At 44.0% G+C, this 15253-nt stretch overlaps 1 protein-coding gene across 1 annotated transcript in view; it reads right to left on the bottom strand.

Moving 5' to 3' along the window:
- TDRD5 (tudor domain containing 5) overlaps positions 1 to 15253 on the bottom strand; it is a 2447201-nt gene that overhangs the window by 220708 nt on the left and 2211240 nt on the right. Inside the window, exon 8 of the mRNA XM_044085919.1 lies at positions 7727 to 7899. Coding sequence (XP_043941854.1) covers positions 7727 to 7899 — 173 coding nt within the window. The remainder of the gene's footprint in view (positions 1 to 7726; positions 7900 to 15253) is intronic.

Genomic DNA, 15253 nt, shown 5'->3' with positions numbered 1-15253 from the left:
GGACATGCATCCAGCTAGACTAGCTCGGTCAACAAATGTAAAATAAAATAAAATAAATAAATAAAATATTGTGGGTCCTCTGAATACCCCAAGTTCCACAGGGTAAAAGTATATCCTAGTGATAGTGGATTATGCTACATGATACCCTGAGGCAGTGGCTTTGTCCTCCATTGAGGCAGAGAAGGTGGCAAATGCTTTGTTACAGATTTTCAGCAGGGTAGGTTTCCCAAAAGAAATACTGTCCGACAGAGGTGCCAATTTCATGTCAGACCTGCTGGCTTGTCTGTGGAAGTCCTGTGGGGTGAAGCACATGACGACCACCCCTTACCATCCCCAGACTAATGGTCTTGTTGAGAGGTTAAACTCTACAATCAAGTCCATGCTACGGGCATTTGCAGATCAGTTTAAGATGGAGTGGGACAAATATCTGCCCCATCTGTTGTTTGATTACAGACAGGTTCCCCTGGAATCCACCGTTTTTTTCACCCTTTGCGTTGCTGTATGGGCATAGGGTGAGGGGACCTCTAGATTTAATTCGAGAAGAGTGGGAAGGTGAGTGTGAACCTCACAAGGAGTCTGTTGTGGCATACATCCTAAACCTCAGGACAAGGCTCAGGGAACTCATGGGGAGCTTGGCCCAGAAGAACCTGGAAGAAGCCCAACAACAGAAAAAGGTGTGGTATGACAGGAATGCTCGAGCTAGAGAGTATGCTGTGGGGCAGCAAATAATGGTTCTTATTCCTGTCAGACATAAACTGCAAGCAGCTTGGGAGGGACCCTACAAGATGGTAAGAAAGGTAAGTGATGTTAACTACATGGTGGAAGTGCTAGGCAGACTGCAGGGGCAGAAATTGTACCAAATTAACATGATGAAACCTTACCATGATAGAGAGGCCCTTGTGCTGAGCTTTTGCAGTGGATTGTAGGAGGAGTCTGAGGGAGATATGGGGACTGATCTCCTCAGTGAGGCTCGGGCTGACACCTTGGTGGAAGGGGTAGCAATATCCCAGCAGTTATCTCCTACCCAGGTTTGGGAAATCTGAGCAGTGTTGCAGAAATTTGGGGACATGCTCACTGGGAAATCAAGGTGCATCCACCTGGTACAGCACTAGGTGGATACAGGACCCCAATGGCCTATTAGGCAGGCCCCTTATAGGGTGCCTGAGAGAGTCCGACAGACTCTGAGGGAGGAGGTACAGGAGATGTTGGAACTCGGGGTGATTCAAGAGTCCAACAGTCCTTGGGTCTCCCCAGTGGTGCTAGTGCCAAAGTAGGATGGCAGCACCAGGTTCTGTGTAGACTACAGGAAATTAAATAGTCACACTGAGACAGATGTTTACCCCATGCCTAGGAGAGATGAGGCCCTAGAGGCAGCTGGTTGGGGTTAAGTATCTTACAACCACTGATCTTACCAAGGGTTACTGGCAGGTGTCCTTGACTCCCAGTGCTAGAGAGAAGTGAGCTTTTGTGACTCATTTTGGCTTGTATGAGTTCACAAAGATGCCCTTTGGGATGAAAAATGCCCCAGCGACTTTCCAGAGGCTGGTAGATAATATCCTAGCAGGAGCAGGAGGGTTTGCCCTTACTTACCTAGATGATATTGCCATCTACAGCCATTCCCGGCCAGAGCACCTTCAGCATGTCAGGGAGGTGATTACAGATGGCAGGGTTGACCATTAAGCCGAGCAAATGTCAGGTGGGTATGGCAGAGGTCTCCTACCTAGGACAGAGCACGGGGAGTGGTAAGATAAGGCCAAAACCTTCCCATGTGGAAGCCATTCAGGCATGGCCTGCACCTGTTACTAAAAAGCAGGTGAGGGCATTTTTAGGGACAGCAGGGTACTACAGAAAGTTTGTCCCCAGTTATTGTACCATAGCTGCTCCCCTCACAGACCTGACAAGGAAGAACAGGCCAGATAAGGTAGTGTGGACCCCAGCATGTGAGCAGGCATTCCAGAAGCTTAAAGAAACTTTGGGAGGTCCCTCTGTGTTAGCCAGTCCAGATTACAGCAAAGAATTTGTTGTGCAAGTGGATGCTTCGAACCATGGGGTGGGGGCTGTATTTAGCCAGATTTCTTCAGAGGGGGAAGCACACCCAATGGTTTATCTCAGTCACAGGCTCCAACCCAGGGAGGAATGCTATGCAGCTGTAGAAAAGGAATGTCTAGCCATAGTGTGGGCATTGCAGAAATTTCAACCTTATCTGTATGGAAGTAAATTCACTGTAATGACAGTTCATAACCCCCTAACATGGTTAAACAGAGCCAGTCAGCAAAATGCCAAGTTGCTAAGATGGAGCCTGGGGTTGCAAGCATATATGTCAGTGCAGCACCGCAATGGGATTAGCAATACCAATGCAGATGGGCCCTCAAGACAGAGAATGGGGTGAGGTACACCGAGATAGACCTAACCCTCTCAAGTGGCAGTTCTCAAGGGTCACTTGAAAAACTAGCCTGCGTTCTCTGGGGGGGGGGGGTGAAGACTGGTAGAGAAGGGTGAAGGCTGCCAGCATAATCAAATAGAAATTGATGCATAATTCTGGCATTTGTAAATATAAATGTAAAACACAGGCTTGTTTTCTTAAATGAAAGAAATACTGAAAAATGATGAACTTCAAGATTGTAGCAACATTGCCATCTAATGTAAAGAAAGCTAAGTCGAGCATTTGTTGTTGGTCCTTAGAAATTAAAATGAATTCATGACTGCCTTTGAAGTTTACGATTCAGCACTGGCCAGGCTACATGAAGGCTTCCTGCCTATTGTTTTAAGGCTAAAGTTAATGACCAGAATTTACATGTGGAATGTCCTTTATTCTTTATTGCTCTAAGTATAAAAGAAAGTAAAATGCAGTTTCTGTGTAGCCTGGGAACCAGAAAGGCGTAAAAGATGATGTAATGTTTAGCAGAACTGCAGTTTCAATTTAAACAGTGAGAACCAGAGATTATTAAGCATTTTTGTCTTGACATCCATCTCATCAGCACTCTGTCTGTTGTCTTAATCTTAGAAGTATGTTTTCTTGTAGAAATAGCTAGAATTATAAAGATAAGACTAAGTGTTTTTCTGTTATATCAGAACTTTCCTTCTGAATTATTTTAAGTTTCTGTGTGATCTCTGAACTCTTGAATAGCACACTGTGGTGTAGTAGTATTGTCTTGTGTTTTAATTATTTATTATTAAATATTTTAAAAACCTTTTACATGTGGCTGGTTTGTGTAGAGATAAGTTAAGTTCTAGAGTATATTGCATATTTATAGAGTTTATTGTACAAGGTCACTCTAATAAGCCTTGCCTGATTAGTCACACTTAGCAACTCGAAAATAATATTGCACAGTAATAACTGGGCACCCTTTTAAGGGCCTTTGGGTAGCTAATAATTATTAGCTGGTAGTGGCAGTAATTACTACCGTATAGTCTGGGTAAAGGGGCACAGCTGGAGAATCTGTGTCAGCCTTTCCCAGGAGTGTCTGTGAAGTTGTATCAATACTTATCTCAAAGTGTGTGTGTGTCAGCTACTTGGGCAGGGACACGAAGCACTGGTTGGACAGAGAGGGTATTGGGCGTCAGCTTGCCAGCTAGGCTGAGATCTGGACCCTATAGCTGTGCTAGTGGGGAGTCTTACTGGGGACCTGGAGAGCAAGGGAGAAACCAGCCCCAGACTGATTGTGATCTCTGTGTGCAATTAAGGGAAATTGTACTTTACTGTGTGTATTTGTTATCCTTTCCTCTTATATGAGATGCCCTCTCTGGTGTTAGTGGTGAGAATTGAGGCTCCTTGATTGCTGGGCCAGGGCACGGGCATCATAGTTGGTATTATTCTTTAGCTCTTGCAGTGCATTTCTATGTGGTTGGTCTAAATTAAAATACATAGATCTATGTGTATTCTGTATATACTGTTCAATTTCATGTTCACATGATTTAACAAACAACAGTGCAGGATTTAAAGTAGGTGAAAAAGTGCTAGGTTGCTTCAATACACGAGGTGTTTTGAACACTGTTGGTATCATTAAACATTTGCTTCAGCATTACCTTCCATGCAAAGTATAGCAGCTCAGGTATTACAGTACATAAATCTGTCCCTGTACCCGGTACAAAATTTAAACCCTTGCTTAACATTGATAGTTGTAATTCAGAAAAAGAAATACCTGAAATATTATGAACATTGCAAAAGTTGCATGCATTATCAACAGTCAGTTGGAGGTCAGTCGTCTCTTGTAGTCCTTGTCCATCTGATGTGAAAAACTCTTCTTCCAAGAATTCTTCTTTTGGTGCTGGTAATGTAATCAAATCTCTGGACCCCCGTCTTTACGAGCGTCTTCTGTTTGACTCACCCCCCCCCCGGGGGAATTATCTTTATGTGTATCTTGGAAAGGACCCTGTGACCTTCTGAACCATGTCTTTCAACAACCTCTAACTCCTAGAGAAGGTTCTTTGAGGGGTTAAAAAATGTATGCCCACTGCAGAGAGAGTCTTTCCATCTTTCTCACACCTGAAGAGTGTGTCCTTTACCTCTGGGCCAAACAATAAACTGCCATCAAAAAGTGCAGTGATGAATGAGGACTTGAAGGGCTCAGCAAAATCACACATGCACATCCAGGTATGTCTCCTAATGGAAATGCCTGAACTCGCTTACCCCTGAGGTACCTGCAGCTGCATGTGAAATGAGCCTCATGGAAGAATTTGTGATCAATTGCAGGGTAGCCAACTATGAGGCCACAGAAGTCTGAGCCTGAGAAATACTAGTCCTAGTGAGGGATTTGGAGAGTTCCTTAATCAAATTCCTCCGCAATCTAGTGAAGTGTGCCAAGTAATTCAGTGATCTGAGTGCAAACGGCACTGAAGCATAAACACACTTCACAAATCTGTCCAACAACCTTGACTCCCTGTTAGAGAGATGGACAGAAGAACTCTGTTCCGAAGGTGCCACGACCATGGCATCTACTGGTATTCCCTTGCTCCAAAACTCCCTTCCTTTAGGTGGTGCCAGAATCCAGTCTGGTTTCTTGAGAATCGGCTCAACGGTGTCTGGTTCTTTCCATACCCGAGTAGACATCAAGTCAATGAGCTCATCAATAGGCAGAGTCCCGCAGGAGGTAGAAGGACCAGAACCAAAGGTTTCCAGGAATACTGATTCCTCTTGGAAAGGGTTATCAGTAGACTGACCACCCCTCTGCTTAAGGAAATGTAGGGTGTCTCCAAAGGAGATGTCATTGGGTGGTGATCTTGGGGACCCCATTCCCCCTCATCAAAATCGTATCTCCAGAGACCAAGTCCTGAGGGGAGTCAGAGTGCCTCCTCTTGCACTTTCTCTTCCTAGGAACTTCTTTGGTGGGATGTTCCTGAGAAGTATTGGAAGAAATGATAATGCCCTACTGGGTAGCCTGGAGACTTTGTGCTGGCTGTCCCTGCAGAGTAGAGTGATACAGTTCAAGGAAAGGAGCAGAGATGTATGAGATCTAAAATGAAGATCCAAGGGGGAAGGAACTGTCCAGCCTGCTGAAGCAAAAAACTCTGTCCACCACCTCAAAGGTAGAATGCTCTGGGGAGAAGTAAGTCAATGGAGCTGAGAAACCACACCTCTGCCTCATCAACTCCCCCTTGCCTCAAAGGCAGTCCACCTGAAGCAGAGGTCAGAGCTGAGCTATCCAATGCCAAAGCTCCAAGGGACAGAGACTGATCTAACAACATCAGAGTAGACTCTAATACCTCAGATCCCCACAGGAATGCTTTGGCTCCAAGGGTCATCTGGCACTGACCCACTCAGAGCCAGTGGACTCAAAGAAGGCCTTGGAGACAAAGATACTATGATCTTCAGATCTGACTCAAATGGTCCCATTAAACCCGGATCCAAGGGCTCTGAAACCATGGGTCGGATCAGAAAAGGAGCCAAGATAGGTGGTGTAGTGCTAGTGAGGGCTTCTTGACTGAAGGAGTAGGAGCCAGAAGAACATCTGAATCTGTGCCGAGAGAAACTTCCTCATCATTCTATCCACACTGACATCAGTCAGGCTTCTGGAAGAATGAAATGACAAGGCCACAGATGGAGACTTGGAATGCCGGCAAGATTCAAGGAATGGTAATGGGACCCTGAGGGTACAAGATCTAAGGAAGAAGAGTATCTAGTCCAAGATAATGGCTTCTGATCAGAGTACAGGATCAGAGGAAGCAGATCTGGCGTCTGATGCTGGCTCTGGAGAAGGAGCAGGTTTCGGATTAGACTTTTTATGTTTCTTGCATAGAGGTTCTACCATCGGGATCCAAGGAAGGGGTGAAGAGCCTGATGAATCCGAAGGCTTTTTTAAATACTCCAACATCAATGGAGGGGGGCTGAGCCCCAGACACAGCCTCTGAGAAAGTAGAAGGAAGCAGAACATATAAAATGAGTTTGTTTTTGCAGTCCAGTATCGCCTGAGGATTAAGAGATTTACAAATATCACAATACTTTTGAAGGTGTTTGGGGCCTAGACACTAAATGCACAGGGCGTGTGCATCAAAAAGTGGCAACTTATAACATTTCTGGCACTTTTTAAAACTGGAGGTTTTTTTCTGACTTTTTTTTTTTTTTTGTAGAGAAAGAGAAACTTTCTTTTTTATTTAAACGATAGGAAAAAAAAGGAAAGGAGATACAAACAATGGTATCGAAGAAATACACTAACAGTGTAAAAGGGGATAGAAGAAAAGATTTACCCACAATGGTATCAAAGAATTATACTAGTGTACAAGTAGGGAGGTAAATATAGTAAGCTACATAAAAAGTAAGAAAATTATTAAGATAATAGCCCCCTTCTCGCCCCCCAAAAAACTTTTCTCTGTCATTGAACAAACTGAGCTCACAGCGACCAAGTCCATACGTGAAAGAATGAGATCCGAGGTATGTTAGGTAACAGAGCATTATGGGGAAGGAAGGAGCTCAAGTTTTCTAGTGGCCACGAGCTGTATAAAAAAAAAAATGGCCAAGTCGTGTCTGAACCCTATTGCTGAGGAATGAATGAAAATTGACATTGGATTATTTATTTTTAACACCTTTATTGAATTATCACTTAATACATGCTTGTCGTCTGGTAGAAGATACCGCAGTGTGCACTGTAGAACCTCCAGGATCAGAAACAGCTTCTTCCCTCAGGGCAGTGAGATTCGAACTCTGGCAATAGTCTCAGGGAAGTTGGACGCTGACAAGATATGAGACAGATAACTCTTTTGGTGGAAATAAATGAGAGAGAGTTCAGATTCTAGACATTAACAATACATAGATGGCAATGAATGTACAATATTATACTAACTAGATCCTTATTCATGTGAGAATCCTACAGTGCAATAGGAACTTGCGCAATAAGAAATCATTCAGCTGCTGAAAATTACAGATAAGGTAAACTGTAATATGTAGGTAGAATAACCTGTCTAATGTGAAATAAATATATGTCCATTGTATGTGTTACTGTATGTATTTATATATGTCTTCTCAATTACAGCCTGCTGCATGCAATTTCATTCAGAATGCACTTGTGTAGGCTAAGTGAAAATATAGTTTACTTTGGCTTTTTGGCCAACACATACAAGCTCTACAAAATAAATCAAATTATATGATTTTTTACAAACAAATTTTATATCCGCAATTTTTGATCTTGACTCAGTAAATATGTAACTGCCATCAACTTGAGGAAAGAAGAAACAGTAACTTAAGTTGCTTTTTCACTTACTGCACAAGGATATATTCATACTATTAACCTACCTGCTGTGCAACCTTTGTTACAAATCTGACTTCTGGTATTAGAATTCCTTCATTTTTTTCTGTACTGTCTGTATCTTGAATTGGCTGCTCCCAGCTGGAGATAAATGCAGATTGGAATGAAACTGAATCAACCCATAATTCACTACTGGGCAATTCCTTCTCTTTAGTATGAGCTATGGAAGAAAAAACATAAAACCAAATATTTCTAAAATACTGTCACAGGGATATGATACAATTAATCTAGCTACAGACCAGCAGGTGTGTATATCTGATCCAAAAATATCAGCTGCTTTTATGTTTATCTGCAAGTGTTTTATGCTTCAAAGTTCTTCTATAACACCATTCTCCCCTCTCCCACTTCCTCCTTACCCCTAATAAAGGCAGAACAATGTACATCCAAATTCCAAAACTGTGTGTGTTTGTATACATATATACACATTTACATTTTATATATATATATATATATATATATATATATATATATATATATATATATATATATGTATATACACATACAGACAAACACATATAAATATGAATGTATATGTATATATACATATGGGTCTACTTCTATATCGAGAAAGCTCACATTACTGAAAACCAGAAGACTGAATACTGAAAATCCTAAAAGTGCAGAATACCGAATTTGTGAAGGAAGGTATTGTGTTCCGAGTGAGTGGTGCTGTATCCCCTTTAAGACGTGGTGCATTTTAGGTAATGAACGTGGCGCACATAAGGTGTGCTGTTGAAGGTCTTTTTGAAGTTTTTGTTTTTTAAAGTTTTTAAAGACAGATGTTATTGCTGAGTGTGGGAGTCGTGTATGTGTCAGTATGTTCTGTGAATGTTGTTTGCGGTGCTGGGATAAATGAGTAGTGGTGGATGTGTTTGTGTTGGTAGTATGCAGGTTTGTAGGGAAGAGAGCAGTACTTATGTTTGAAAGTGTTTGGATGTATGCTACGGAGATTGCTGTACAGCGGGGATTGGGAAAATTGCCTTTCCTCCACTGTAGTGCAATCATGGAGTTAGTATATTAAATTTGCAGGGTGTGTGGGGAGCGCAGCTCCCCAAATGGGGGGGTGCAGAGGGGGCTTGCCCCTCCTGCTTAATTCTAGAGAAGTCAGCAGCATGTTTAGTTTGTATGTTTTGGTTTGTGTTTTGTGGTGTAGGGTGGTAGGTTTCTGTTTGGTTTGTTATTTTTGGTATTTTGGGAGTCAGTATTCCGTATGTTCGGTATATTGTTGCTTCATATTTTTGATCTCAGTTTTCTGGTGTTCGGTAATGTGAGCTTTTGGGATACAGAAGTAGATCGATATACATACATACATATATTTCTATATGTATCTAAATATATACAGCTCCACAAATGCGTCTGCTTCAAATGACTGAAGTTTCAGAACATTGATCATCACATCAAAGACCAGATGACCGGACTTCCGAAACACTGAATGTCCTGAATGCAGATCACCATACAGCACGGAACGGGAAATTTACCGTTCTTTTCACTGTAGTGCAAACTTGCAAAAACGTAAACAATGACTTTTTCTTTTTAGATTTATTTATTTTTTTTTGATGTTCAATGCTTCAGAACTTCGATCCTGTGGTCTTCAACGATCTGATGACTGACGTTCGAAAACTTCAATCATTTGAAGTAGGCCCACACACACGTGCATTATTCTATGTATGTGTGTGCGTGTGTGTGTATGTATGTGTATATATATATATATTTATATATATATATATATATATATATATATATATATATATATATATATATATATATATATATATATATATATATATATATATATATATATATATATATATATATATATATATATATATATATATATATATATATATATACACACACACACACACACACACACACACACACATATATATATATATATATATATATATATATATATATATATACATATATATACACACATACATACACACAACTCTGTATCTACCTATGTTACCCTACTGGTGGACAAAACTTGAATTCTCAAGTTTCGAATGTCCAAGCTTCAACTCGCTAATGGTCAGCTATCAGTTAAAAAAATTCTTTGTGATACCATTTTAAACATAAAAGAAGGATTAGAAAGAAAGTAACCCTGTCTATTTGGAAAATGAGATATAGCTGCTACAACATAAGAGCTTACAACTGGGATATGGGATACTCTTCCTCCCGAGGTCAGAGCAATCAGTAAATCTGTTCTCTGTGTTAAGAATCTCAAGTCAGGCAGGTTAGCTGGTTCAAACAGAGCAAATGTTAACTTCTTTAACATAAAACTAAGATCCCAAAGGGGAGCCACCAGTTTACTTGGAGGCCTCTTCTGCAAAACCCATTTAAAAATGATTTTGACATGAGGATGTACTGCAAGAGGAAGATCCATGGGCAGACATATTGAACTGGATGATAAATTAACTTTAACAGAGGAATAAAAAAGTTCATAATATAGTAACTCACTCAAAATATTGTAAAACCAGAGAACAACTAGCCCTGAATGGGTGCTGGTTATGTTGTTGGCACCAACTAGAAAATGTTTTCCATTTGCTAATATAGATTTCCTACTAATAAACTTTCTTGTCTCCATTAGTACCTGCTGCATTGTCCGCAACAAATAGGTGCCTAAAAGGAATTAAGTCCTTATCATCCAGGAAGTCAACTGAAGTTGACTGATGTTGGGGTGTATCAAACAGACCTGTTGTTGTGTGAGTAAATCTGGTCAATGAGGAAGTTTGCGGTAATTGTGCCTGGCCATTTCCAAAAGCAGGGAGAACCACAGTTGCTTGGGACAGAAGGGAGCCACTACAATGATCTTTGGGGATTCCTTCTGAATCTTCAGAAGTACCCTGGATATTAGGGTGGAAAACTTTTAGTTATGTACTTACCATAACGATAGATGTATGTGATCCATCTCGCCTACATTCATTACTGACGGGCTCGGAGCCGAGAATCGGCTCCGACTCGGCCGCTATAACTAGCACGAAGTCTCTCATTGGCTGGGCTAACCCTGTATCCCAGGATGCACCACGCCCAAACCCCCAGATCTTGTTTGCCCCAATAATATCTTCCCACATACACCACACCACAAGGATATATATGTAAGAGGGGAGAAAAAATAATATCCTCAGAGGGATCAGAATACAAGTTTCCTCAAAGTCCAACAAATAGGGGGAAGGAGGGTGGGTATGTAAGAATGTAGGCAAGATGGATCACATACATCTATCGTTATGGTAAGTACATAACTAAAAGATGTAATGCGATCCTCTCTCACCTACATTCATTACTGACGGGACAGTGTCCCTAGCACCTAAATCCTGGGAGGCTCACTGGAAAACACTCCTGAGCACTGTGGAACCAAAGGAAGCCCGACCTCTAGATGCCAAATCCAGTTTGTAATGAGAAATAAAGGTATGTGGAGAAGTCCAAGTAGCCGCTGCACATATCTCATCTATGGATAGTCTAGCACGAAAAGCCACTGAAGTTGACATAGCCCTGGTAGAATGCGTCTTAACTGGAAAGGGAAGATGCCTACCCGCTAATGCATAAATAAAAGAGATGCAGTCCCTAATCCACTTAGTTATGGTGCCCTTAGTTACAGTTCTGCCAATTCTTTTGTCCGAAAAGTACACAGACAACTGATCTGATTTCCTCTCCTGCTGTGTCCTATTTAAATAAAACCTCAGTTGTCTATGCACATCCAACTGGTGAAATTTGTATTCCGCTTTGTTGGAAAACCGTGGAAAAAAGACCGGAAGCTCAATAGACTGGTGGAGACAAAGGGCAGAAGAGACCTTAGGGAGAAAGGAAGGATTAAGTCTCAGAGATACTCTGTCCTTATGAAAAATCAAATAAGGAGGTTTAACAGAAAGGGCTTGAAGCTCTGATACCCTTCTGGCTGAAGTTATGGCTACCAAAAAGGCAGTCTTCCATGACAAAAATTTCAATTCGCAAGAGGCTGCCGGCTCAAAGGGAGAAAACGTTAAAGCTCTGAGCACCACATTTAAATCCCATGGCAAAACGGGTTGCGAAACTGGAGGGCGAAGCAACCAGGCTCCTTTCAGAAAGGCTTTACACAGCTTATGGCCCATGAGGGAAGGCTCATATGCAATATGATAATTAGAGATTGCTGCCAACTGTACCTTTATAGTGGAGGCAGCCGAACTCTGTCTAAAAAGTGTTGCTAAGAAATCTAACACCGCCGACACAGGGGCTGTAAGGGGATCAAGATCACGTTGCTGAGCCCAAATTGCAAATCTCTTTCATTTACTGGAGTATATTTTCCTAGTAGAAGACTTGTGGGAGGAGGACAGAATATGTACTACTTCCGGGGTAAGGATATGCTGTTTGACTAAGGTCAGAAGTGGAGAAGCCAGGCAGCGAGCTTGAGAGTTCGTAGGGATGGATGGAGCTGTCCTGACTGATGAGTCAATAGGTCTGGAGCTGGGTCCAGAATCCAAGGACCATCCACTGCACACTTCCGAAGGAAGGGGAACCAAACTTGACGGGACCAGAGTGGCGCGATCAAAATCATCTTGCTTCCCAAGCAGGTAGCCTTCTGAATCACTCTTGGCAGAAGAGGGACCGGCAGGAAGGCGCAGAGCAGACCGGAGGGCCAATTGTGGACAAGAGCATCCCTGGGTGACTCCCCCTGTGGGGGGGTCAGAGTGAAAAAACTGCTGCACTTCGCATTCAGGGGGCTGGCAAAGAGGTCGCAGCAGGGAAGGCCCCACCTGGAGAAGATCTGAGCAGCCACTCGATCGTTCAGGGACCACTCGTGAGGCATCAGAATAGCTCTGCTCAGCCTGTCTGCTATCACATGGGACTTCCCCGGAATGTGCGTTGCCACTAGAAAGCGCTGGGAAGCAATCGCCCAATTCCACACTCTCATGGCCTCCCTGCAAAGGGGGTAGGACTTGGTTCCTCCCTGCTTGTTCAGATACCAGACAACCGACATATTGTCAGAAAGAATCGCAATAGTTTCCCTGGGAAGAGAGCTGTGAAGTGCCTGCAACGCTAGAAGCACCGTTCTCATCTCCAGAACATTGATATGCAAGTGAACCTCGTGGTCTTGCCACGTACCTTGAACAGTCTCGCCCAGATAATGCCCCCCCCACCCTATCTGGGAGGCGTCCGTGGTTACTGTGGCAATAGGGGACGGGGGGCTGAAGGATCTCCCTTGATTCAGGTTGGAGAGAAGCCACCAACGCAGATCCTGCTGGCATCACTCCGTGATGTGAATCGGATGGGACAAGGGACGTTCCTGATACGACCACTGGTCCAAAAGGAGCCACTGAAGTATTCACATGTGTAACCTGGCTAGCGGAACTAGAAGAATGGTAGCCGCCATTGATCCCAACAACTGAAGATCCATCCTGGCTTGGGCCTTTTCCTGGGGTAGTAAAGCCAGAACTTGGGCCTGTAACACTTTTATTCTCTCTGCCGGTAAGAAAGCTCACATTTCTACAGAGTCTAGCTCTGCACCGATAAAGGCAACACGCTGTGATGGCAGCAATACAGATTTTGCCCAGTTGAACGAAATCCCTAGTAGATGGCCCAATTCGACAGTAGCTCTCATGGCTTGAACAAGTAGATGCCTGGTGGGGGCGGTGAGGAGCCAGTCATCTAGATAAGGAAACACCTGGAATCCTAGACGTCTCAGGTGAGCTGTCACCACTGCCAGACACTTGGTGAACACTCTGGGGGCTGTGGTGAGACCAAAGGGCAGGGCTCAGAATTGAAAATGACTGGCTCCCAGCCAGAAGCGTAAATGATTCCTGGAAGCCTTGTTTATCTTAATGTGATAATAGGCATCCTTGAGATTGATGGAGCACATCCATACTCCTTTTTCCAGCAAGGGGAAAATGGATTGCAACGTGACCATTCGGAACTTGGACTTCTTTACAAAGCGGTTTAAACGGCCGAGATCCAGAATGGGTCTCAAGTCCCCTGTTCTTTTTGGCACCAAAAATAATCTTGAGTAAGTTCCTAATCCGATCTGGTCAGGGGGGACTGGTTGGATGACTCCTTTTCCTAGCAGCTTTGAGACCTCTATTGCTGCCTGATCCCGTTGACTGGGTGGAACGTTCGGGATTTTCCTTGATGGGGGGGGGGGTGCGGATAAAGGGAATGGTGTAACCTCCGATGATGATACGAAGCACCCATTGTTCCAGAGTGATGGACTCCCAGGCCTGAAGATGCTCCGAAAAACGACCCTCGACTCGCTCCGGAGACGCACAGTCGGGTAATCCCTCAGGGACGTTGGTAGGAGGAACCACAAAAGGACTCGTGGTCTCCTGTATTGCGGGGGCCTCCACCGCCTCTAGGGCGACGCCTTCCATTAAAATTCCCCCCTCCTTTGCCCCTGGAGGGGGGGTCACTTTGATGGGCAGGGGAAGACTTTTGAGACTTTCTAAACCACATTTTCCCTCCCCTCTGAGCCTTGGGATAAGGTCTAGTGGGAAGCGAAAAACGGGCCCCAACGGCAGACAAAGTCTTACCCTCCTGCTCACATCTAGTGAGGGTGTCTTTCACTTTGGGTCCAAAAAGGGAGGACCCGTCGAATGGGGCGTCCATGAAAGAAGACTTGAAAGCCTCCGCAAAATGACACAAGCGCATCCAAGCTTGCCTCCTAAGGGCTATGCCCGAACTCGCTGCTCTACCCGCCCCCTCGGCTGCATAAGATATGAGCCTCATGGACGAGTTGACGATGGAAGAAAGGGTAGACAGCTGGGCGTTAACAGACTGGGCCAATGTCTCAGGCAAGTTACCCGACAGGGTATCTCCCAACTCCTTTATGAGATCCCTTTGGAGCCGTGTAAAATGACACAAGTAATTCAGCGACCGCAAGGTAAAGGTCGCTGAAGACAGGGTACGCTTCCCATACCTATCCATACTCCTAGACTCCTTATTAGGAGGATGAATGGAAGTAAAAGCCTCTGCCACGTCCTGCTGAGTGGCAGACGCCACCACCATAGCATCCACAGGTACTCCCTTGGTCAAAAATTCTTTTCCAGGAGACGCAGATAAGAACTTATTGGGGCAGCTAGGAACTGGCTCCACAGAGTCAGGGTGTTCCCGCACCCTTCGACAAATAAGATGCAATTAATTCATCGAAGGGTGGAGACACCCAGGAAGCGGAAGGCTGGGCTCCGAAGGCCTTGAGGAAGACCGACTCCTCCTCAGAAGGGTTTTTGGATGGCCAGTCGCCCCGCTGTCTCAAGATCTCCAGGATATCGGAGAATGAGACATCATCAGAGGACGACTTCTGGGACCCTTCTGCATCATCGAGGTCAGTGTCCGAGGTGACAGACTCATCAGGGGAGTCTACGTGCTTCCTCTTACACAACTTCTTCCTGGGAGGCTCCTCAGGCACGGACTCTGAAGGGCCCTCAGAAAGCAGGGGACCACACATGGAGGTATCCTCAGGCCTAGGAGCCCCGCTGTCCAGAGATAGGGGGGCACCAGAAGCTCTAGTCGCAGCATCTGGGGATGGAGTTGCCGATTCAGGTGAA

Source organism: Protopterus annectens, chromosome 10.part0, assembly GCF_019279795.1.
Source record: "Protopterus annectens isolate FY-2018-M chromosome 10.part0, PAN1.0, whole genome shotgun sequence".
NCBI lineage: Eukaryota > Metazoa > Chordata > Ceratodontiformes > Protopteridae > Protopterus > Protopterus annectens.
Note: the sequence above shows the minus strand (reverse complement) of the source record. Positions and strands in the feature narration are given on the sequence as shown.